The 24,531-nt window shown below is 36.8% G+C and overlaps 1 protein-coding gene, 2 long non-coding RNA genes and 1 pseudogene across 3 annotated transcripts; 1 reads left to right on the top strand and 3 right to left on the bottom strand.

The window, feature by feature from the left end:
• Positions 1-769: 769 nt before the first annotated feature.
• Positions 770-4,930, bottom strand: LOC108988313 (annotated as a pseudogene).
• Positions 4,931-12,712: 7,782 nt separating this feature from the next.
• LOC108988305 (protein FAR-RED IMPAIRED RESPONSE 1-like) lies at positions 12,713-14,860 on the top strand. The gene has a single exon (XM_035687726.1). The coding sequence runs from the start codon at positions 12,713-12,715 to the stop codon at positions 14,858-14,860; it is 2,148 nt and encodes a 715-aa protein (XP_035543619.1).
• A 697-nt stretch (positions 14,861-15,557) lies between these two features.
• LOC108984627 lies at positions 15,558-17,293 on the bottom strand. Its single transcript, XR_004798446.1, has 3 exons — positions 17,252-17,293; positions 15,837-16,005; positions 15,558-15,759 (listed from the first exon to the last, which is right to left on the bottom strand). It is a non-coding gene; the product is annotated as an uncharacterized LOC108984627 (long non-coding RNA).
• A 4,140-nt stretch (positions 17,294-21,433) lies between these two features.
• On the bottom strand, positions 21,434-22,624 carry LOC118344546. The gene is made up of 2 exons (XR_004798360.1): positions 22,221-22,624; positions 21,434-21,866 (listed from the first exon to the last, which is right to left on the bottom strand). It is a non-coding gene; the product is annotated as an uncharacterized LOC118344546 (long non-coding RNA).
• Between the last annotated feature and the right edge of the window lie 1,907 nt (positions 22,625-24,531).

The raw sequence follows: 24,531 nt of genomic DNA, 5'->3' as shown, positions 1-24,531 counted from the left end.
TTAAAAGGGATATCACATGAATTAGGCATGACTAATGGCAGTGTCACAGTTTACTGTGATAATCAGAGCTCAATACATCTAGCCAAGAACAATGTCTATCATGAGAGATCCAAACATATAGACATTAGATTACATTTTGTGAGAGGCATAATATCTGCTGGAGAGGTTGGAGTGGATCCTTCTGACATGATGACCAAGTCTCTACCTACAATCAAGTTTAGACACTGTCTAAGCTTGATTCACAAGGAAAATTACTAAGTACCCGTTAAGGGGAACATGCAGGAACAGCTAGAAGGAGAAAGCACCTTGCAAGGTTTAAATGCTTGTCAAGGTGGATAATTGTTATAAAAGGTGACAACCATTTATAACCTTACACTTGTCAAGTGGAGGAAAAATAATAGTCTATGCTCGAGTAAGTGTACTGAGGTGGAAGGCTGCCAGGTTTCCTCATTTGCTGTAACATACTATAAAAGGGATCCATGTGATCCATCCTTTTTTGAATCAAAAAGTGAGAGTTACATACAGGAGAACAAGGGAGAAAGAACTTGAGAGAAAAGAATATTTTCTTGGAGAAAATAGAATCTGTGAGAGAGAGTTCTGAGCTTTGTACACAAATCTGTATGGTTCAAACGTGATCAATAAAATTACAAAGGCTTCTAGCTGTTCCTGCCGTGGAAGTAGATCATTAGGATCGAACCACGTAAACATTTTGTGTTCTTTACTTGTTTTCTTTACTGCTTTTAAAGTTTTCGGATTTCTTGGCACAATCTTGGCAGAGCAATTTTGCATTTGTTTCATTCCATTAAGGCAGAATTTCAACATATACTTATTCAAGTCCATACTAGTAAATTACGAGGTATTAGATGTGGTGCTCAAGGGGCGGCAACATTTTCTTTGGCAAGAGGAGAAATTTCCTCTCCTTCAATTCCAGGTTCACTGCCAGAAACCTCCAGGCCAGCAGCATCTTTTCCCATAGTCTGGCTGGTCCCTGAATCACATAATTCAAACCAATGCACAATGTCAGTTAAATTGATGAACTTGAGGAATTGTAACTTATTCAGCTTCAAGGAGCGCTTTAACTCGTGTAATTGAAAATTTTCTCCACTGAATGCAAGTAACTTCACAAGTGGGACAAGCATCCCGAAGGACAAATATCATACTGACCTTCCATGAAAGATCTTGGGCCATGCAATTCTGGATCATCTCTTTCAAGGCAGGGGTACCATAGGTTGCAAGAGCTCTCTTGGCAGTTGTTGCCATTGCATTCACATCAGCTGGATCAACTGCATCACACTGTAAAGCATCCCAGCAACATAGAATCATTAGTTTCCATGTGAAGTATAATAAAGGAATAGAGGAATTATGCCCCTGCATATCACAGAAAAGCAGGAAAACTAATTTTCCTACTTCGACATTGAAAGCCCCCATCTGAAATCCTGTAAAATCTTACTTCGACAGTGTCAACAAGTCCACCAGTTGAGGCACAAAGAGGCACCTGTGGCAAAGTTACACCATTACTGATAATCAGACTAAGCTATGCGAAACTTGTCAAGTGAAGTCATGGTGCTAGCTGAACATACAAACGCATAAAGAAAGAATAATTTTAATACAATAACATGATCTACCGTTCCATATCGCATAAAATTAGCCCCAGCAATAATCATATGAGCTAAGGGGACATTGAATTTTGCCACTCCCCTGGCCTTGTTGGGATACATGATCTCCAGCTGTTCAATTTGCTCCCCCATGGGCTTTTTGCCGGTTCCCTGAGAAAAACAACAGGTGCCATTATCAAACTCAATATTGTGCCTGTTGCAGCGTATAATTTAGGAGAACAACATTGGCCGGGTACTTACAAGGACCACGATTTGAACATCCTCCCCAATGAACTTTGGAATAGCTGCTGCAAGAATATCTGAACCTTTCTGCTCTTCTAGTCTTCCAATGAAGCCTATCAGAGGGATATTTCTGTCAACGGGCAACCCAACTTCTGCTTGAAGTGCTTCCTTCAATAGAGGCTTTGCATCCATGATCTGAAAATCACAATACCCATAAGTTCTGATTTTTACAGCCAGATGTATGAGGGAGCTCTGAGTTGTTTTATCAGTTACTTACGGTTGTGGCATCGTATTTAATATCTGTGTACTTGTCGGAAGCTGGGTTCCACTCTTGAATATCCATCCCATTCACAATACCAGTGATGCCAGTCTTACGAATGATGTTATCCAACCCCACAGCTTTTTCAATTCCAGAAACAAGTTCCTGGGCATAGTATGGGCTCACAGTTAAGACCCTGTCTGATTCCAAAATTCCGGCCTTCATCCAATTCATTTTCCTTCCCTTCACTGGCTTTTCATACCTGCAAAACAAAAATAAACAAAACGCTGAGCAAGAGGAATAATTCACCAAATCATGTAAGTTGGAAAATTCGTGTTTTATTGGAATTAAGAATCATTAAATGACTTACCCGTCAATGAAGTCAAAAGAACCCTTGAATTGATCAGGCAGATTGAGAAGTGAGTAGTCTGAAAAGGAAAATCTGCCCTGGTAGGCTATGTTGTGGATGCAGAAAGCAACCTGCCATTATTATCGAGTTGTGTCAGCTTCCACAGAATGTAATTTCAGGTTATCAAGAATTCCATAGGACGCAATTTGAAGCAAGGGTACCTTACCTTGGCACTTTTATAAATCCCCCTTGGTTTGTACATGGTTTTTAGGTAGCATGGAAGAAGGGCAGTGTGCCAATCATTAGCAATGAAGACAACATCCTCTCCAGCAAGGGGCAGAAAAGATTATCCTCAATGAAGTTATATATCAACAGAAACTACTAAGTTTTAAGGAACAAAGAAGGGGTCCACACCATATGGTCCTGAGAAATATTCACTGTTGTTTAGGTTCAAAACCCTGGGTGCCTCCAGAGCAGCCTGAAAGGTAGAAAATGGTGAGTTCAAGCTATCCTTAATGAAAAAATTGAGAACTATCAGGTTGATCAGCTATCAGACTACACTTACACGCCAAAGCATGGTGAGACGGGAACCAACATGGCTAATCTGAATCATTTCTTGGTTTAAAGATGTCATATTAATGCACTTAAACATTATGTTAAGCAATTAATCACTAGTACAAAAGCACCCTAACATATAGCATGGAACAGCTCTTTGCCAGTTTATTACAAGCAACACAAACAAAATTCATTCGGTTTAAATTGTGAAACAATTTTTTTTTCATCTATTTTAGAGTTGACGGATAGTTGGGATAACTTTTCACATTTGTTGTTTTAACTTCTCTTCACATCTCATTAGACTGTGTCATGGACAAACTCTGCAATGGAATACCAAGCTCACTTTGCTGTATGAAAAGTCAATTTTAATGCGTTTTTCAATGTTCATCAAAATCCAGTGGCTGAGATTGAAAATAGTAAACTAAATAAGGGGAACAAAGGATAAGTTACCTGGCACAACAAGCTGAAACGAAGTTGGCTATCCTGGTAATCCATTCCAGCCCTTGGGCCATAGATTTTGGATCTGGTTTTGCCCCATTCCTGGAGTTTAGAGAAAGTCAAACATCATACGAGTATTCCACTATTCCAATAGCATGGCTCATGCTCAAGATTTTGGTTCCTAAGAAAACAAACAAATTTTAACCTTCTCAAGGAAGTTAGGAACATTGGGTGATCCACAAATACTCGGTCAACACCTCGTTTGTAGCAATGAAAGAAGCGAACAGTTTCAATCCTATCCCAACTTTTATCCATATGACAAAAAAATCAGTATGAATACCTATCCCTCTGAATAGGAAGATTCTCCAAAAACATAACTCTAAATATTTACCTCAACTAGAACATTAGTGTCCCATGCATCTTTGTACTGGCCATAGCGTGGAGAGACAGTCATAACTCGGTGCCCCTTAGCCTAAACATTAATTAGTCATAATAATTCGTCAAACACACTCATCCAACCATACATCCCCACTTATAGATGAAAAGCTACAAGTTACAACTGCAAAATCAAGCAATGATAAGAGTAAAAAAGGTAAAAGAGAACTTATCTGCTTACCACCATAGCCCGTGGGCAGACCTCCAAGAACATCACCCAGTCCACCGGTTTTGCTCCATGGACCTACCTCAGCTCCTACAAAGATCAAGTTCATTCCTTGTCCACATATAATATTCCCAGCAGGCCTATCGTTCTCAGTGTTCCTAACTTTGCTTCTTGCTTGCCTGGCAATTGCTTTTGCATCTGTTCTCATCTGTAGCATATCCAACTTGTTCAAAGATCTTAACCCATTATGGGTCATCGCTTGGCTCCTAAGGTCCATCTGTGCCAAGTTTGCTTTAGTTTCTGATGTAGAACTTCCATGACAGTTGACATGGGAAGTTCTTGATACAACGTGAGAGGTGGTCACAGTGGCCATCAATAATGCACTTGGTCTGAAGCGAATAGCCATAGAAGTTCACGAAACCTTCTGCATAATAAATAAAAATTTCAGGCACATGGTAATCCATATAATGGAAAATTACGATCAAATTCAATGATTTTAAAGAACTTGAGAATAAACTGTCTCACACAGTGATGACAGAGTAGAGCTTGTATTATATATACGCTTAAAGTTGACTTACAAGTAAGGAAATGAATACAGAGAAGGTAAGAAACATATATACGGAAAGCTATAGCTGTACATTCCGAAACTGTAATGAACATGAATGGAATGAGCGCATGTCAGGGGCTAATGTTTTGCTGATTGATCTTATCAGATTTCATCCAACTAGATAGTGATGCAAGGGATCTAGATCTGATAACCCATAAGTACTTTCACAGCATCGAACTGTCAGACTCTAGTTGATAGAGATAAACAACTTTGGTAAAGGACTTGACTTTACCCAGTTAGGCAATTAGGTCACTTCCATTCAATCATTCTTGCTACTATCTTCTCATAGCCAATCAACCACATTCAGTTATCGGTCTTTCAGTTAAAAAACTCATGCCAAATGTTCTCATTACCGTAAACAACAAGCCCTTGCAGCATAGTTTTTATTGAGTAATTAGATTAATCAGAAACTGCTTGTAACAAACAAAAAACATTATTGTAAAAGACAAGGCAAAGTTGGAATTTTCAGGTCAATTCATAGATTGCATCTTTCAACAAAGAAGACAAATTTAGAATCTTAACTTTAAGAAGATTCCTATTCTATCATAAGCTCATAACCAACCAAGTTTCTGACTTTAAAACGACAACAAAAGAAAAAACATTTCAGCTAATGACACATACAGCTAAAAGAAATGCAAATTTAAAGACACCCATGATCACAAACTACAAACCAGAGGAGAAGGTTAGAAACAAAGATAGACCAGCGATCAGTAAACCGTACACTCAACGTTACCGACTGTTTATACACAAACCTGAATATTTTACTTTGAGAATCATAACAAACTATTATTTTTGGTTTGGATAATTGTTCACCGAAGAAGTGTCATTTCGGATAGCATCTGTTGAAATCCCTGCCCAAGCAAGCAGTCCACAATGGCTGCTTGCTGCTTAGCGGGTAACTGCATTTGCAGTAACCTATTGAATGCATATTAAATACATCCATATAGGTAGGCTATATATGTTCGCCTCCCAGACCCAAGGAGAAAAGAAAAGAGAAAGAGTCCGGAGAGCTTTGAGAGAATAAGAGAGTTGAGTTGAGTGGAGTGTGATCTTCCTCCTCTGTAAAATTTTCTTATGTTCCACTATTTATTAGTGAAGCTCTTTTCTATAGATGTAGGCAATTACTGAACCACATTAAATTCTTGGTGTCACTGAGTGCGTGGGTGTGCTATTTTATTTTTACTTTTATTCATTCCGTTGTGTTTATTTTCCCAACAAGTGGTATCAGAGCGATTGTTGGAAATAGTTTTTACAGAAAACTCGGTTTTAGTGTGTTGCTTAGTTTGCAAATCTGAGTATACCACTGTGTTCGTCTCATCAAGACAAGAAAAGCCATGAAAACAAGAGGCTGGACGGACGCTGCACGCTCCCCCACGCGCCGCCTGAAGATCGGAGAGTGAGCCCACTCTCGCCACGCACCGCACATGCACCGAGGTGCTGAATCCCACACTCTTCCACGTGCCACACGCACTCCAGAGAGTTTCGGCGCATGACGTACACGCACCTAAACATTTTTTCCGTCGCACGCACTGCACGCGTGACAGAATTCCTGTTTTGTTTTTTTTGCTCATTGATTGTGCTATCTAAGTCTGATTTTGATGAAACAAGGCTCGTTTCCAACAAAATTAGGCATTTCGGACACAACGGTGCTATCTGTTTTGTGATATTCCACCTCGAAGATCCTGTACTTGCATTTTGTATTTAGAATCAGTCTAAATCCATGGAGGATTCAACATCTTGCACCATGCTAAAGCCGACTGCCTCAAACTATAGTCTTTGGAGACCTCAGATGGAGGATCGCTTGAACTGTAAAGATCTGTCTAACCCCTTGAAAAATAAAGGAAAGAAGCTAGATGAATTTACATATCAAGTGTGGAATAAGATGCACAAGAAGACTATCAGTCAGATCAGACAATAGATCGACCATAGTGTCCTTCACCACGTGGCCCAAGAGACAGATGCATATAACCTCTAGAAAAAAGTTAGAGGATATGTATCAACCTAAGACTGCTCGAAACAAGGTCCTCTTGATGAGATGGCTCGTTAACTTGAAGTTGAAGAGCGACACCTCTATTGCCGAGCACACTAGCGAGTTTCAAAACCTATTTAACCAGCTCGGGTCCGTCAAGCTGAATCTTGGTGATGAATAACAAACCTTGCTACTACTCAGTTCATTACCAGACAGTTGGGAGACACTGGTGATCTCCCTAAGTAACTCTACTCCAGATAGTAAACTTACCATGATGATGGTTAAGGATGCCTTGTTCAATGAGGAGCCCAGACGAAAAGAGACGAGCATGAATCAATCTGATGTCCTTATCAGCAAGAGTAGAGAAAGGTCTCAAGGTAATGATAGAGGGAGAAGTGGAGGCAGAAACAGAGGGAAGTCTCAGCCACGTGGAAGGTCCAGCAGTAGCAGGAACTAGCAGACGGGTAACATGAAGTGTTACTATTGTGGCAAAGAAGGTCACATGAGGAGACACTGCCACAAATTTTTAAGGGAATAAGGTCAAAATAGTAAGCTGAAGAAAGAAGATGGTGAAACTCATGTCACTCTTTCGAGCCACTTCCCATAGTGAATTTTTCACTATGTACAAAGCATGAGACTTTGGTAAAATAAGGATAGGGAATGCCAGTTTCTCGAAGATTGTGAGAGTTGGCGAAGTGCAGATAAAAACCAACATTGGTTGCACCATGGTGTTGAAGGATGTTCAACACATTCCTGACCTTCGGCTCAACTTGATTTCTGGAACAGCTCTTGATCCATAGGGCTATGACAGCTATTTCAGCAAAAGCACTTGGAACTATCACAAGGTGTCATGGTTGTAGCCTAAGGACATATTTACAGTACGTTGTACAAGACCCATGTGAAGATCGTTTTTTATAGTCTCAATGCAGCGGAAGACGAGGCATCACCAAATCTGTGGCATAAGAGACTCGGACACATGAGTGAGAAAGGGTTTGATACACTTGTGAAGAAGGCACTCATCAAAGTTGCCAAAGGAACATCGTTAAACCCTTATGAGTACTGTTTATTTGGCAAACAACGTAGAGTCTCGTTTAATTCCTCTACTAAGAGAAGTTCAGAGTTGTTGAGTCTGGTACACTTTGTGGTCCCATGGAAGAAGAGTCATTAGGAGGTAACATATATTTCGTGACATTTATTGATGATGTTTCACAAAAGGTCTGGGTATATGTTTTGAAATCAAAGGATTAGTTCTTCGAACACTTTAAAAGCTTCCACACCCTAGTGAAAAGAGAGACGGGAAAGAAGTTGAAGTGCCTACGAATAGACAATGGAGGAGAATATATTTCCAAATGGTTCGTTGCATACTGCGTTGATCGCAATATTCAAGATGAGAAGACGATCTCATATACCCCTTAGCACAATGGTGTAGCCGAAAGAATGAATCGGACCATTATGGAAAGAACAAGATGCATGCTCAGTATGGCCAAGTTACCAAAGCCATTTTGGAGTGAAGTTGTTCGTGCTGTATGTTATTTGATCAACATATCACCTTCTGCGCCACTGGAATTTGAAGTTCCTAGATGTCTCTTACTCTCACTTGAAAGTGTTTTGGTGCAAAGCCTTTGCACACATATCCAAGGAGCTAAGACAGAAGCTCGATGTCAAGTCAACTCCATATATCTTTGTTGGATATGGAGATGAAGAATTCGGATACAAGTTATGCGATCCAATGACAAAGAGAATTGTCAGAAGTATGGACGTTGTGTTCCATGAAAACCAGCACATAGGAACTGAAGCTTCCTCGATGTCAGTAGAGCTTAGTTCCTATACTCTAGATCCTGCACCATTACAGTTTGCCACATACAATGAGGATATGCAGGATCGAGATCCAGAAGCAGAAGAAGAAGCTCAAGGTATCGAGCAGGGAGAGCAAAAACCCTCTCCACCAGAAGCTGGTGTACCACCACAAGGTTAGATGATGATGAACCTCTTTTGGTTGATGAAACTCAATTGCCTATTGATTCCGTCGATGAGATATTCGGAAGCAGACTATATTCTACTTACTGATGAGGGGGAGTCGGAGAGCTTCCAGGAAGTTCAAACTCATGTTGATAGAAGCATATGGGTGCAGGCAATGCAAGAAGAGATGTGTTCTTTGCAGAAAAATCAGACCTATAAGTTGGTGAAACTTCCTGAAGGAAAGAAAGCCCTGAAGAACAAATGGGTGTTCAAGCTGAATAAAGATGGCCAAGAAAAGCTGACAAAGCATAATACCAGATTGGTTGTCAAAGGATTCCAGCAGAAGAAGGGAATCGACTTTGACGAGATATTTTCTCCGATGGTGAAAATGATGTCAATCCGAGTCATACTCGGATTGGTAGTCAGTTTGAATTTAGAACTTGAATAGATGGATATGAAGACATCCTTTCTTCATAGAGATTTGGAGGAGGAAATCTATATGGAGCAACCAGAAGCGTTTGAAGCTCCAGGGAAAGGTCACTTAGTCTGCAAGCTAAAGAAGAGTCTTTATGGCCTCAAGCAAGCGCCGATGCAATGGTACAAGAAGTTCGACTCATTCATAATGAGTCATGGTTACAAGAGACTTGTTGCAGATCAGTGTGTCTATGTTCAAAAATTCCAGAATGACAAGTTTGTCATACTCCTTTTTTACGTTGATGATATGTTAATCATTGGTGAGAATAGGTACATGATTAACAAACTAAAGAATGAACTATCCAAGTCCTTTGACATGAAGGATTTAGGCCCAGCTTAGCAAATTTTGAGCATGAAGATTATTCGTGATAGGAAAGCCAAAAGGGTGTGACTATCACAACAAAAATATGTTGAACGGGTTATTAGACGTTTCAACATGAGAGATGCTAAGCCAGTCAATACTCCACTTGCTAACCACTTCAATTTGAGCAAGAGCTCGTGTCATTCTTCAAAGAAAGAGATTGAAGAAATGGAAGCAGTCCTCTATTCTTCAGCAGTAGGAAGCCTGATGTATGCAATGGTTTGTACCAAATCAGATATTACTCATGTTGTAGGTATGATGAGCATATTCCTTTCAAATTCAAGAAATGATCATTGGGTAGCAGTCAAGTGGATTCTCAGGTACCTAAAAGGTACATCGAAGATGTGCTTGTTTTTTAAGGGAGCTAAACCAGTTTTAGAAGGCTACATAGATTCAGATATGAGAGGAGATCTAGATAGCAGGAAATCTACCTTAGAATTTCTCTTCACCTTTGCAAGAGGAGTTGTCTCTTGGCAGTCCAAATTGCATAAGTGTATTGCTTTATATACAACAGAGGCATAGTACATTGCAAGAGATGTTTTGGATGAAGCACTTTCTCCAAGAACTAGGGGATAATCAAGAAGACTACAAGGTACATTGTGATAGTCAAAGTGCTCTAGACTTGAGCAAGAATTCAATGTATCATTCCCACTACAAGGTACATTGTGATAGTCAAAATGCTCTAGACTTGAGCAAGAATTCAATGTATCATTCCCGCACCAAGCATATTAACATCTGCTATCATTGGATACGCAAAGCGATGGAACAACAGCTGTTGAAACTTTTGAAAATTCATACGAAAGAGAATCCAACAGACATGCTGACGAAGGTGGTTACAAGTGAGAAGCTTGAGCTATGCAGAGACATAGCTGTAATGGATAGCATCTAGGTAAATGGGCATGGAGGGAGAGAATTGTTGAAATCTCTGCCCAAGCAAGCAGTCCACAATGGCTGCTTTTTGCTCAGCGGGTAACTGCATTTGCAGTTATCTATTGAATGCATATTAAATGCATCCTCAGATACACCCAAGGAGAAAAAGAAAAAGAAAGAGCCCAGAGAGCTTTGAGAGAAAATAAGAGAGTTGAGTTGAGTGGAGTATGATCCTCCTCCTCCTCTGTAAAATTTTTTTATGTTTCACTATTTATTAGTGAAGCTCTTTTCTGTGGATGTAGGTAGTTGCCGAACCACGTTAAATTCTTGGTGTCACTGAGTGCGTGAGTGTGCTATTTTATTTTCGCTTTTATTCATTCTGTTGTGTTGATTTTCCTAACAGCATCGACGGATAGAACACATTATAGAGAAACTAGAACCCATAAATTAGGGGTGCTCATGGGGCGGGTGTGGGGTTTTCACCCCCGTCCCTCGCCCCGGTAGGCCGGGTGCGGGGCGGATTCCCAATCCGCCCGCCTCCTTTTACTTAAAATAAAAATACTACATTTTATTTAATTTAAAAATTATTTCTAAGTACAAAAGTAATTAAAAATATATTTTTAAACTTAAGTTATAAATTTAAATTTTGTAAATATGACTATAATTTAAAAAATATGTAATATTTTGTATAAATTGTAATGTATTAATTTTTAAACTATGTAATTTTTAAATTTATCAATAGATATTTTTATGAATAAGTTTAACAAATTATAATATATATTTATATATACATAATTTATAAAATATTTATATATAATATATATATAAATATATAAAGGGTGATGCTACAGCCCTCGCTGGGGGCTCCCGCTGGGGGCTGTAGGATTATTTTATATATTTTTTATTTAAATAATTTTTTATATAGATTTTTTAACATTTTTTAATATTTTAAAGAAATAATAAATTTAAAATATTATTAAGAAAATATTTTTTTAATCAGAAAGTAAAAAAATATATATTTTCTTAATTACGAAGTAAAATAAAAAATATTTTTTTATAATTTTTTATTTTACTTCATGATTAAGAAAGTATTTTTAATAATATTATGATTTTTTTAAATATTTAAAATGGACATGCTACAGCTTCGCTGGGTTCCTATTGGGCTTAATATGTACTCTTTTATGTGTATTTTTTTAATTTATTTTTTATATAGATTTTTTTTACACTTTTAAAAAATAAAATAAATTTAAAATATCATTAAAAAACACTTTCTTAATCAGAAAGTAAAAAAAAATTATTAAAAAATACTTCCTTAATCACGAAGTAAAATAAATATTATTTTTTATTCTATTTCTTGATTAAAAAAATATTTTTTAATAATATTATAATTATTATTTTATTTTTTAAAACATTTAAAATTATTAATAGGACGCTGCTGATCATCCCGCACTAATGTCCCGTTCGGCCATCCCGCTCGACGTGGCAATTAAAATATAGAGAAAATTAATAAGGGGCAGAGAAAGAACGCACGCGGGCAGACTAACCCCCCCCCCCCCAACGCGGGCAGACTAACCCCCCCGCACCCGAGCTTCCTTCGCGAGCAGAGACCCCAGACCCTGTTCGGACCCAGACCCCGCGAGCAGAGAACCCGTTCTGACCCAGAGAGCGCAAGCAGAGAACCCGTTCCGACCTCATCTCCCTTACCTCCATCTCATCGCGCGAGCAGAGCTTCCTTCGCGAGCAGAGACCCCGCGCAGCGCGAGCAGAGCTTCCTTCGAGAGCAGAGACCCCCAGCCCCACGAGTTCGAGCACCACCACTCTCGGCCATCTCTCCGTCGTCGGACCCAAGGATTTGTTTCCCAGCAGTTCCCGAGTTCCCAGCATTGCTGTTTCCCACTGCAACATGTCCGAAGGTTTATTAGATTTTTTTTTTTTTTTTTTTTTGTGGTTTGTTTGGGATTCGTATGTTCTAAGCTATGTTGTTATTATATTATCTCAATGTATTGTATTAAGGAAGGGAAATAAAATGGAAAGATGAAGAAATTTGTGAAATAAGAAATTGCACTTTACATGTTTGTGTAAATGCTTGTGAAAACCGAAAATCAATATATCTCACTAATTCTCCGTAGTGGTTCTGTTCAGCATCAATGCATTTACACAGATTGTCATTACACAGATTGTGGTCAATGATGAACACAACTTGATTAAAAATGAAAAAGAAAAAGTCTTGATCTCCCTATGCTATTTTATTATACAATAGATACTTGGCTGAATGTAATATTTTTATTTTATTCAAGTTTAATAAGTTGTGGAGAATAGCTGATCAGTAGATAGAATAGCTGATGTGATGAATTTCAAGACTTATGCCAAATGCTTTATTTTAATATCCTTGTTTCACATGTTTTATATTTGCAGAGAATTTGAACGTTGCAATGGATGCCGATATAGAATTTTCAAATAATGAGTGTGATGAGGTAGAAATTGATAAGGAGATTGGAAGTGATGAAACAATTGAAGAACCTACGGTTGGAATGCAATTTTCATCTGTAGAAGAAGTGCATGCTTATTATATGAAGTATGGTAAGAAGAAAGGGTTTGGGGTATCCAAAAGGAATATTAGACAGGATGACGATGGGACAGTAAGATGGTTTTGCTTGGCATGCGCGCGAGGAGGCACATCGAAGAGTACGGTTGCCAATGTTATGAAACCAAGACAAACTGTAAAGATGGGATGTAAGGCTAGAATTAATGCGGTATTAAATGTTGGAGGTGGATATACTATATCTAAGGTGATATTGGATCACGTCCACGCCTGTAGTCCGGGGAAGGCAAGACATTTTAGATGCTTTAAGAAGGTTGATGCTCGTGTTGCCAAGAGGCTTGAAATAAATGACGAGGCAGGTATAAGGTTGTCCAAAAATTTTAAGTCTTTGGTTGTTGAGGCGGGGGGTTATGAGAATTGCGCATTCGGGGAGAAGGAGTGTCGAAACTACATTGACAAAGCACGACGACTTCGCCTCGGGGTTGGAGGTGGTGTAGCTCTATGTAACTATTTCGAAGATATGCAAAAAAGAAATCCGGAGTTTTATTATAAGATTGACGTTGACAATGAAATGCGGTTGAAGAATGTGTTTTGGGCAGACGCTCGGAGTAGAGCTGTGTATGAATCATTCGGGGATGTTATTACATTTGATACAACATATCTCACTAATGCTTATAAAATGCCTTTTGCACCGTTTGTGGGTGTGAACCACCATGGACAGTCAATCCTACTCGGTTGCGGATTGATATCCAATGAGGACGCAGATACATTTGAGTGGTTGTTTCAGTCATGGTTGCAGTGTATGAATAACCAACCGCCAAACGCAATCATCACAGACCAAGACAAGGCCATGAAAATTGCAATATCGAGGGTGTTTCCAACTTCTAGGCATCGATTCTGCTTGTGGCATATAATGAAAAAACTTCCTGAGAAATTTGGCTCACATTGTCGATACGGGGAAATAAAGAGTACCATACATAGATGCGTATATGACTCTTTCAGTCAGCATGAGTTTGATGAACATTGGTGCCGTATGCTCGATACATATGATTTGCATGAGAATGCATGGTTAGTATCACTGTATAGTGATCGACATTATTGGGTGCCGGCCTATGTTAGAGACACATTCTGGGCAGGAATGTCTACCACACAGCGAAGTGAAGGAATGAATGCATTTTTTGACGACTATGTTCACTCTAGAACTACTCTGAAGCAATTTGTTGACCAGTATGATTCGGCCCTTAGGAGGAAGGTAGAGAATGAAGCAATTGCTAACTTTAATTCCTTTAACACGGACATTCCTTGCATCAGTCGCTATCCTCTTGAGAAGCAATTTCAAAGTGCATATACTCTTACTAAATTCAAAGAGGTACAAGAGGAATTGCGAGGATTTTTATATTTGACTACTAAGGAGATGGGGTGTGAGGATGGTAGATATATGTTCGTTGTTGTGGATGAGATTCAAGTTGGTAATGACTTATTAAAACGTGTAACATTTAATGTGGAAGTTGATCAAGATCCCCTTGATGTGAAATGCAGTTGTAAGTTATTTGAGTTTAGGGGTATTTTGTGTAGACACGCTCTCCGTGTATTAACTCAAATGGGCCAACATACAATACCATCAAAATACATCTTGGATCGGTGGAGAAAAGATATTAAGCGAAAATACACCTTCGTGAAAAGTAGTTATGACACTACTAGCATCGACGATGCACGAAGGTACGATAGGATCCAAAATTGTTTCTATGAACTGTGTTCCAATGCTTCAAAGGCTGAGAGCAGTTGTGTTAAATTGATTAGTCAGATAGAACAGTTGAAGACACAGTACCCTGGTATCGCTGATCATGACACTAGCAACACAGTTGATACAGCTCCTTCGACGGAGGCTTCAACCCCTAGAGTTCTTAGTCCTTTGGTAGTTCGGAGTAAGGGAAGACCACCGTCTAAGAGAAAAGTGCACCCCGCTGAGAAGAGTATTAAGAAATCGAGTACGAAAAGGCGATTGCACAACAACCAAGTTGAGGTTCATTTTTATTAATTTTGTATACTAAATTTACAATTCACTTGGTCTTGAATATTTTTGTAGTTATTTTTTTAATTTATTTTTAATTTATACTTTCAACACTAGGATGAACAAAGTCAAGTTTGGACACATGCGCCGGAATTTTTTTCAACTCCTTCAACTGCTCATCACTCACAGGTAATGTAAAAATAAAATCTTTTGATAATTTTTTTACTGAATTGTGTTGCTACTGACAATATTTTTTATGCCTTTATAGGACAACATTACGGAAGCTTTTCATCAAGACTTCAGTTATTTTTGATTGGTAGTTGCCAAGAGACAAATTTGTACTTGGGATTTTATATTGTAATATTGGGATATTATTGAACCTATTTTTGTATTGACGTGTTTAGATCATGTTTATGTAATATTGGGATATTATTGAACCTATTTTTGTATTGACGTGTTTAGATCATGTTTATGTAATATTGGGATTGTATTGAATCTGTTTTTGTAATCGTCATTGAAATTGCTTCAAAACAAGCCTAAACAAGGTACCCATAACATTGAAATTAACTTCAAAAATTACATATTGTCTTAGCATTTCCCTCAAAATAAGCCTACACAAAGTACCCATGACATTGAAATTAATTTCAAAGATTACATATTCAAACATTACATATTGTCTTAGAATTTCCTCCAAAAAATAAGGCTAAACAAAGTATCCATGACATTGAAATTACTAAAATTACAATGACTCTCTCAACATTTCTCTTGCGCCTCTCAATCTCTATTTCTAGTCGACGTCGAGTTGTTTGGACATCCATTGCTAGTTGTATTTTTTCAATTTCGTTTTTCAAACGGTTGATTTTCTTCTTGCCATATGGTGGTATTTCTGGGTCATACCAACAAAAATATCCGCAAGAATGCCCAGCCTGCAAAATCAGCCAACACATTAGGAAATAAGGATTACCATTCACTTTATAGCAAACAAAATTTAGATTTGAGATACCTGAAAGTTTTGACACGTGAAAAATTGACGCCCGTCATTATCCTCTGTATGCGCAGTTCGTCTGCATGCTTTAATACCACAAAAGCATATTGGGTATTCATTTTGACAAGTGTTCTTTGAGCGTGAGATATTGCTAGTGCTACTACGTGCTTCCGACATTGTAGAATATCTAGTCTCGTGCAGGAAGAGGCAACATAGCTCGGGTTCAGATATGCTTTTCTTCATTAATTGAAAAAATGGTAGACAACACATCTAGCTTATAAATTAACATCAACTAATAAATTAACAAATATACATGGAGTTGAATGAAAATCACATGACTGAAGATGAAAAGCGTTAAGAGTGACAGCTCAAATTATATACATGCCACTACTACTAAGAGTGACACTGCCCTCTTGTCTCCCAGAGAGGCTAGCTGAACTGCATAGATTGGCTAATGCCATGTTGTGTTGGACGAGATGGTGTCAACACTCGTGCGTTTCATATTTTATATACCGGGACACAAGTTTTTATGTGATATAAACCTTAAGTTAAGCAACTCATCTGATTTTGCAGGTCTAAATATATATATAATTGGGGAGACATTGCATAAACATTGCTGATATAGCATTTAGATCCAGATCAAAATCATGTTGCCACTCATTGATTGAGTTTTGAAAAGGATGAGATTCGGATCCCTAGTCATAATATATACAGCAGATGCCAACAGGAGGATGGCAAGTAATTTCTAGACTAATTTTTACATTCAACTCACAGAGTTTTTCTGAATTAAGTGTAAGGCCCACCAGAGGTTTTTGGTGCAATACAACTTGATATCAAAGTTGTCAAGTTCCAATCTCAAGTCTCCAAAGCAGATAGTGTTCCATAAATAAGAACTGCATTGTAAACTTTGCAGTAAGATGCATGGTCGAGGATAGAGAATAGGATGCATCTTCTTACGACAATTGGTTATATTAGTATCTCTTGAGTACTACTAAGTACTCAAGCTTAGCTAAAATTAATCTCTAGACGCCTGCCTAGCTTATTCTCAAACAATTTCAATTTTGGGTGTATTATCACAGCAGGCGCCATCACAGTAGCATTTTCAAATGTAAATCATCAACACTACTTCCACATCTCCAAACATGCATATATATATATATATATATATATATAACAAATATAGTAGCACCCCCGGCAATTAATTTACCCAACCCATTTTGATATTCGGTTTTCACAAGCATTTGCACAAACATGTAAAGTGCAATTTCTTGTTTCACAAATTTCTTCATCTTTCTATTTTATTTCCCTTCCTTAGTACAATACATTGAGATAATAACAACATAGCTCTGCAGAAAATACGAATTCCAGACAAACCCAAACCGAAAATAAGCCTTCGGACATCAATTGCAGGAAACTGAGAAAGGGAAACAAACCTTGGGTCCGACGACGGAGAGATGGCCGAGAGTGGTGGTGCTCGAACTCGTGGGGCTGGGGGTCTCTGCTCGCGAAGGAAGCTCTGCGCCCGCTGCGCGGGGTCTCTGCTCGCGAAGGAAGCTCTGCGCGCGCTGCGCGGGGTCTCTGCTCGCGAAGGAAGCTCTGCTCGCGCGATGAGATGGAGGTAAGGGAGATGAGGTCGGAACGGGTTCTCTGCTCGCGCTCTCTGGGTCGGAACGGGTTCTCTGCTCGCGGGGTCTGGGTCCGAACGGGGTCTGGGGTCTCTGCTCGCGAAGGAAGCTCGGGTGCGGGGGCGTTAGTCTGCCCGCGTGCGTTCTTCTCTGCCCCTTATTAATTTTATTGCTTTGCACTTTATATTTTAATTGCCACGTCAAGCGGGATGGCCGAACGGGACCTTAGTGCGGGATGAGTAGCATTTTCCTTATTAATAATATTTATATTAAAAAAACTAAAATAAATAGATAAAAAAATGTTACATGTCCAGCGGGAGCCCTCAGCGGGGCATGTAGCATTTTCCATATATAAATGTATGCGGTGCGAGATGGAATTGGGCTCCCTGGCCAACCGTCCCCGCTAGGGGCCTAGATGCGGGGCCCCTGATCACGTGTGTACTTACCAACTTCAGTGCAAGAGGAAATCTCTCCCTGCCTTGGGCGCTGACAGATGTGGAGGTCGGTTAGCTTCCGGCGAGAAGAGTGTTCACCGTAGACGTGTCATTTGTAATGCTACCTAGATTGTCGTGCCAAGAAACGTGGCAAAATTTGGGTGGTTGAGTTCTCTCTCTCATTTCCTAGGCACCTCAAAAGATTTGCTATGCAGGCCTCTAATTCAGTGATTCACGTGGGTTTGTAGGCTCCGTGGTGTCAGTGAAAATAAAAAAATATACTACATTCTTTAGGTCATTATTCATTCACGTGTCAAACCAACCTTCCGGAGGTAGATATTTTCCTGTTTTTTCCCAATTATCAACGTCACAAATCACAATGGGGGGAGAAAGCGAGAGGTAATGTCTTGCTTTGCGGTTCACATCAACTGAACGGTGTGGGAACGCCTCGGGCGGGTCCCACTTTAAGGATACCAACAAACGACATGTTTAAGAGTAGCTTTCTCTGAGATTTTATACACGTTTTTTAAATATAAAATTATTTCGATTAATTAAATAACAATAAATGACCAAAAACTAAAAGGGACGGTAGAGAAGAGAAGCGAGAAAAAAAAAAAAAAACACACACCACTGTCGTTTAATCAACTTTTGTGATCCTACACGTAATTGATCAACAGAGTGCAGCCCATTGATCTTCTTGCGGTAGCTATCATAAATTATAATAGCCCTTGGGTTGATTTTTCCAAATAGAGAGCTCATGTGGCTGTACTGCCAATCCAACAAAAACGAGGTCGGAGTCCAAACTCCAAAGGCCTCTTCCTTCAGTAATAATATTGTGGCACAGAGAAGTTTGTTTTGAAATGGCGTGGATGCCTTTGAGAGGTAACGTGAAGAAGACGTCCACTCCACACAGATTTTAGAGTGTCATTGTCATTGCCCTTGTGGTTGTGGGTACAGCACCCCACCCAGCCACATGCACCACCACAACACAGATTTTTGCTTGATGAAACAGGCGTTTTTCCAATGGGTTCCGGCCCACCAACTACTACCATATGTCTTCTCCTTCTTAAATTTGTATATAAACGTAATTAGCCTTTGTTTGTTGTCTCATTCCGAGTAGCCTCTATTATGGTAGCCTAACTATTATAAGGGCTGCTGTCTTTCTGTTCATATAGTTAGTGATGGTGCGATGATAGACGTTTGACCAAAACAAAAACATATTTGTTAATGTTCACCGTACAGTTGGCCACAACCATGCATGAACCTAAATAGCTAAATTATTGTCGCTCTCATATATATATAAACGCGAATTAAAGAACAGATGTTATTAACTTAGTAAAAGTCGCATATTGTCATGACTGCCATACCTCAGAATTAAGATAATAAGAAAATTATGTTATTAATTAAGGAGTAATTCTATATACAACCGTGAAGTACGTAACCGACGCGTAATCATTTTGAAAAAAAGTAGGGTTCACTATTAAAAAATTAATTTTTTTTATGTGGATCTCATGTTTTATTTATTTTTTTTAAAACGATTACGCGACAGTTACGTAATTACAGTTGTAAGTATATTTTCTCTTAATTAATAGTGACATTAAGAATAAAAAGCAGGTGCTTATTTCAACTAACCTTCTAAACAAAGTAACAACTTTTTGCAACCATCAGCAATTCAGCCAGCTAATCATCTCCGACAACTGATCTTATTTAACTGCAGCCAACACCAACAGGTATATTCTTTTTCATGACTTGGCATATTCGCAAGAATTAGTGTATATATAATCTCTGAGAAATTCTATTTATAATTCTCAAGTAGAGATTATGTGTAGGTATATTATTAAATGAAAAAAAACATCATTTTAAGAAGGATAATTTTATAATTTTAAAAAATTTTAAAATTAAAATAGCTTAGACTTATATTACAGTCTCTGAATGGAGACTGTATCTAACATTGCTCATAATCTCTATTTAAGGACTGCTCATACAAGTCTATATATACTGTTATGTTTAAAAAAAAATTTAAATTATAGTAATATTATTTTTAAAATGATGCTTGTTTCATTTTTATTCCCATTCATCAACAATGCTATACATACAACCTCTCACACAAAACAACAAATAGAATTTCTCTATTCACAATTAATGGTACCTGTATTACACTTGTGAGGGGAATATTCCTTTATTTCTTATTTTTTTAATACAAGTTCCTACTTCTATCTCATTGTAATTTATTTATATTCACAACTAAGGTTCCGTTTATATTCCTTTATATTCACCAATAAGGCTATTTTATCTCATTTAATCTCATATCTTTATTACGATTTTTTTAAATTTTTACATAAAATATAATAAATAATTTAATATTTTTAAATCTTAAAATAATATTAATATTAAAAAAATAATATTCTCCTATCTCATCTCACTATTGCACCTAATTCTTTGACAAGTTTGTTACCTTAGATGAGACACAAAATTTTTATCTAATCTCATTTCATTGTCATCTTATTCCCAAACATAATTCAAATACAAAATTTTTAAATTAATAATTAAAACTTTTTTAAATTTTCAAATAAAAAGTAAAAATAATTCAAATTTTTTTAAATTTTCAAACAAAAATAATATTATAAAATAATATTATTATAATATTTTAACTTTATAATATTTTTTATTCAATTTTTTCTCTCTTTTCTCAAAACTCAAAAAAAATTAAACTCAAACTATGTCCCTACTATTCACAAACTATCTTATTGTTATTAACAAAATTATCATATAATCTAGCTCCACAAACAAGCCCTGTTGTTGAGCTGAAGGCCAAAATTACTCCAAGTCCCAGAGCACTGCAAGAATATTTCAAAGGGAATTTTGTTGAAAGTTTGAAACAACGAATACAAAAATCTGATAAAGATTTTCATTCACAAACTCAAATAAAATCATCCCTAAAATCCTTTAGTCCAAATATATTTTTATAGAATATTAGGACTTTCACGAAAGAATAATATTATATATAGTTTAAAGTATGTAAAGATCGTGCAGTCATTTAAAATATAAATTCATATAAATTTTATATTTATTTATTTTTTTAAAAGAATTAAATAATACTTACACACTAACGATTGTAACTAAACCTTATGAAACTTATTTTTAAGAATTTATTCAAAAATTTAATATTCTATCCACCACCTGCATCTGATCCAGCATTTAATCAAACACCTAACAGCTACTCTCATTTGGAGTTCAAATTCGGAGAATTTGTCAGAGGGATGAGTAAGATTGAGCTTGGATGTTGAAGTGAATTAAGTTAAATTGAATTTTAAAATATTATTTTTTAATATTATTATTATTTTAAAATTTAAAATAATTAAATTATTTATTATATTTTGTGTTAAAATTTAAAAAAATTATAATGATGAATTGAGATAGATTGATAATCTAAACAAAGCCTAAATTTCAAGTTTAGTACAAAGAAAGATAACACATTACACCCCATTGACAAACTCACAAGAAAGTAAAGAGTTTTTATTCATAAAAAAAAAAAAAAAAGGCAGAAGAAAAAATAGGGAAAATAAATCATTGCCTTCAAGTACAGATAATGGTCATATAATAAATTTAATATAAGGTTCAAATGTCAATTAAATTACAAATCAAAGAGATTTACAAAAATTGGGACCAGAACAACATTTTTGGGGTTGAAGTAAGCATATTAAGCTGTCAATTACCCAACCCCTCCCTACCCAGCAAGAAAAGAAAACGAGCCGAGAAAGAACTTGGTTATTTTCCAATTACATATCACGAAGCCAATGGGAATAGTAAATCCATATGCAGAAAGAAAAGGCACGGCTTAAAAGGCCATCTCATCTGTGGGCAGTGACCAAGGTCTCGATGAATCTTAGGCCGTCGAATCTCGGGGCGAATTGCTCCTTATTTGACGAAAGATGCGAATTTGGTGCACAGTTTTTCCCCGAAAACGAAGATGAAGAAGAAGACAGCCCCTGATAAATACAAAATAAATAAATAAATTAAATTTGGGAAAGACATCAGATATCAGAATATAACAGATCAGAATATTCTGGATTTATCTCTGCGTATTACAATTAATTGAGGAAAAAGAATTAAAGAATCAGCAAATTTTCATAATAGCATGAAATGACAAAGGATTGAATCATTGAACAATATTCTCAACGAAACACAATGACAGAGAAAGGAGTAATTTGAAAACGAAGGAAACGGAGAACCAAACAAAGAAATAAGCAAACAAACTGGGTGATTTCAAGGTAACAAAGAAAGATTGTGGCTTGCAATGAGCTCTCAAACTCCAATAATCATGCCATAAAACATCACCGTACCTCGTTGGAGCAAGGATAAACAAAGGTAGGGTGGTCAGGATCTCCAGAAGAAGAAGAAGAGCGAAGGGCAACGGTGGAAGCGGCGAGCATCGACGCCACGAGAGTACACGACCCCTTCATGTTTTGTTTTTCCTCGGGAAAGAAGGGTTCCTAGAAGCAATATGGCTGGGGGGATCTGAATACAGAATGGGCGAAACCCGACGCAGCTCGCCGGATCTCGACCACGTTCTTCCCTTTCTCTCTCTCTCTCTCTGCGTGTGCAAGGATTTCTTGTTTAATCTCCGGTGGGGACCCTTTTATACGCTGGGAAGGCAGTGGAGGAAAGAAAAGAAGGGCTTGGATTCCACGCCTCCTTATTTAACGGAATTTAATTTTAGTTTCAGTTCCGAGCTCGCTTCAAAATTTCGGCCACGTTGTTTGTATTGGAGATCCAGCTAACTCCCTCGTTTACGGTATTTTTATAAAATAATGTTATTTTTATAAAATGTCTTATAAAAATATTTTTTATTTAAAATATAGTTATGTAAAATATGATAAAAAATATTAGGTATAAATTACTTTTTATAAAAAAATAAGAAATATAGCCGTTGACGTGTCAGTGAAGATGGTGATGGTCCCACACCTACTGGTCCCAGGTTTCGGTAATTGGTAGTTAGTTCGTAGGTGCGGCTGAGCCGGTGTACATGCGTGGTTGTGCTTGGAAATTCAGTTGGTCGTGGTTCGGTTTGCCTAAGTTCGACGCCGCTTCAGTATATTCCTGATTAAAGTAATGGAAGAATAACTACTATTTTATAATTTTTTACATAATATAATTTCTTAATTAAGTTTATTATTATTTTTTAATTAAAACTCATCAGAATTTAAATAAAAAACGAAATAAATTAAAAATTTATTATTATTATGTCAAAGAGTTATGTAAAATCTAGAAAATAGTCATATTTATATCATTTTTATTAAGTAATAGGTTTGTCCTTTCTTTTTCTAATCCTTTCGTTTTTTATGAATTGTGTTGTGTAAATAAGGTCCCGCTTAGATATAAGAAGTGTTCATCTCATTTTATATTGTCATTATAATTTTTTAAAATTTTCACACAAAATATAATAAATAATTAAAATTTTCAAATTTAAAAAAAAAAATAATATTAAAGAAATAAAATTCTAATAATATTTTATTCAACTTTCATCCAACTCATCTCATCTCAATTTTCTATACAGAGATTTCAAACTATACATAAATTGTATTATTCATTTAAATGATAGATTTAAAATTGTTAGTGCAGTATCCTATTGGCATCCACAAAAATTCTTGTGGTAGGAGTCAATTCCCAACCTGCAAGGCAGTGAAAGCAAAAGTTTTGATGGTCCTAGTGGAGACTCTAGCTGATATAAGTGCATGTTTGGGTCTGAAGTTTATAAAGTGTTTTTAATAGTTTAAAAGCTTTCATAAAGAAAAAAAATAGTATGCTTGATAAATTTATAAAAAGTCATTCAATCACTTAAAAAAAATTACTATAATTAACTTTAAAAGCACTTTAAATGCATGTTTAATAAATGGTAAACAATTTTGTAATAGTAGAGCTTTTAAATAAAAATTTATAAATTAAGAATTCTATTTACTCCTACACTCCCAAACAGATCCTAAAGATAGAGAACATTTTTAGTTGAGTCAAAAAAATGTGTATAATGACGAAGGATCCAACATTCTGTATATAGCACATTTGGGAATTGGGATTTCCCTTTGCATGAGGAGTCTTCCTTACGATTCAATGGTTTAGCTCTCGTTTGATTATGCAGTTTAGTTGAGATGAGATGTTTTATTAAAAGTCGTATAAAATATTGTTATAATATAATTTTTATTTTGAAATTTAAAAAAATTGAATTATTTATTATATTTTATTTCTAAAAATTGTAATAATTAAATGAGATGAAATGATATGAGATAGTTTGGTTTTGTGTATGACAATTTATCGGATAGAATTTTTTCTCAGTCCAGTCTAGAACCCAGGAAACCGGATTCTGGCCCTGAACAAATTCGGGCCAAAACCCAGTTCGGTTCCCGGTTTAAACCCAATGTTTTTTTTTTTCAGTTTTAATGTTTTTTTTTTAAATTATTATTAATGTTATAATTATGAGGTTTGGAGTTTTAAATGATTGATATACAAAAACAGCTTTTAATGTGTCAAAATTAAATTTGGGAATCCTTGAACAGCTTCGTAGATGTTAATGGTGGGAATTAAATGTGTTTGATATGGCAGGAGCATCCGCAACAGCACTGAGAGGAGGAAACTGGGCTACTTCTCATGCGGAATCGG

This window comes from Juglans regia, chromosome 2 (genome assembly GCF_001411555.2).
Source record: "Juglans regia cultivar Chandler chromosome 2, Walnut 2.0, whole genome shotgun sequence".
Taxonomy (NCBI): Eukaryota; Viridiplantae; Streptophyta; class Magnoliopsida; order Fagales; family Juglandaceae; genus Juglans; species Juglans regia.
This window is presented reverse-complemented; position numbering and strand designations above follow the sequence as displayed.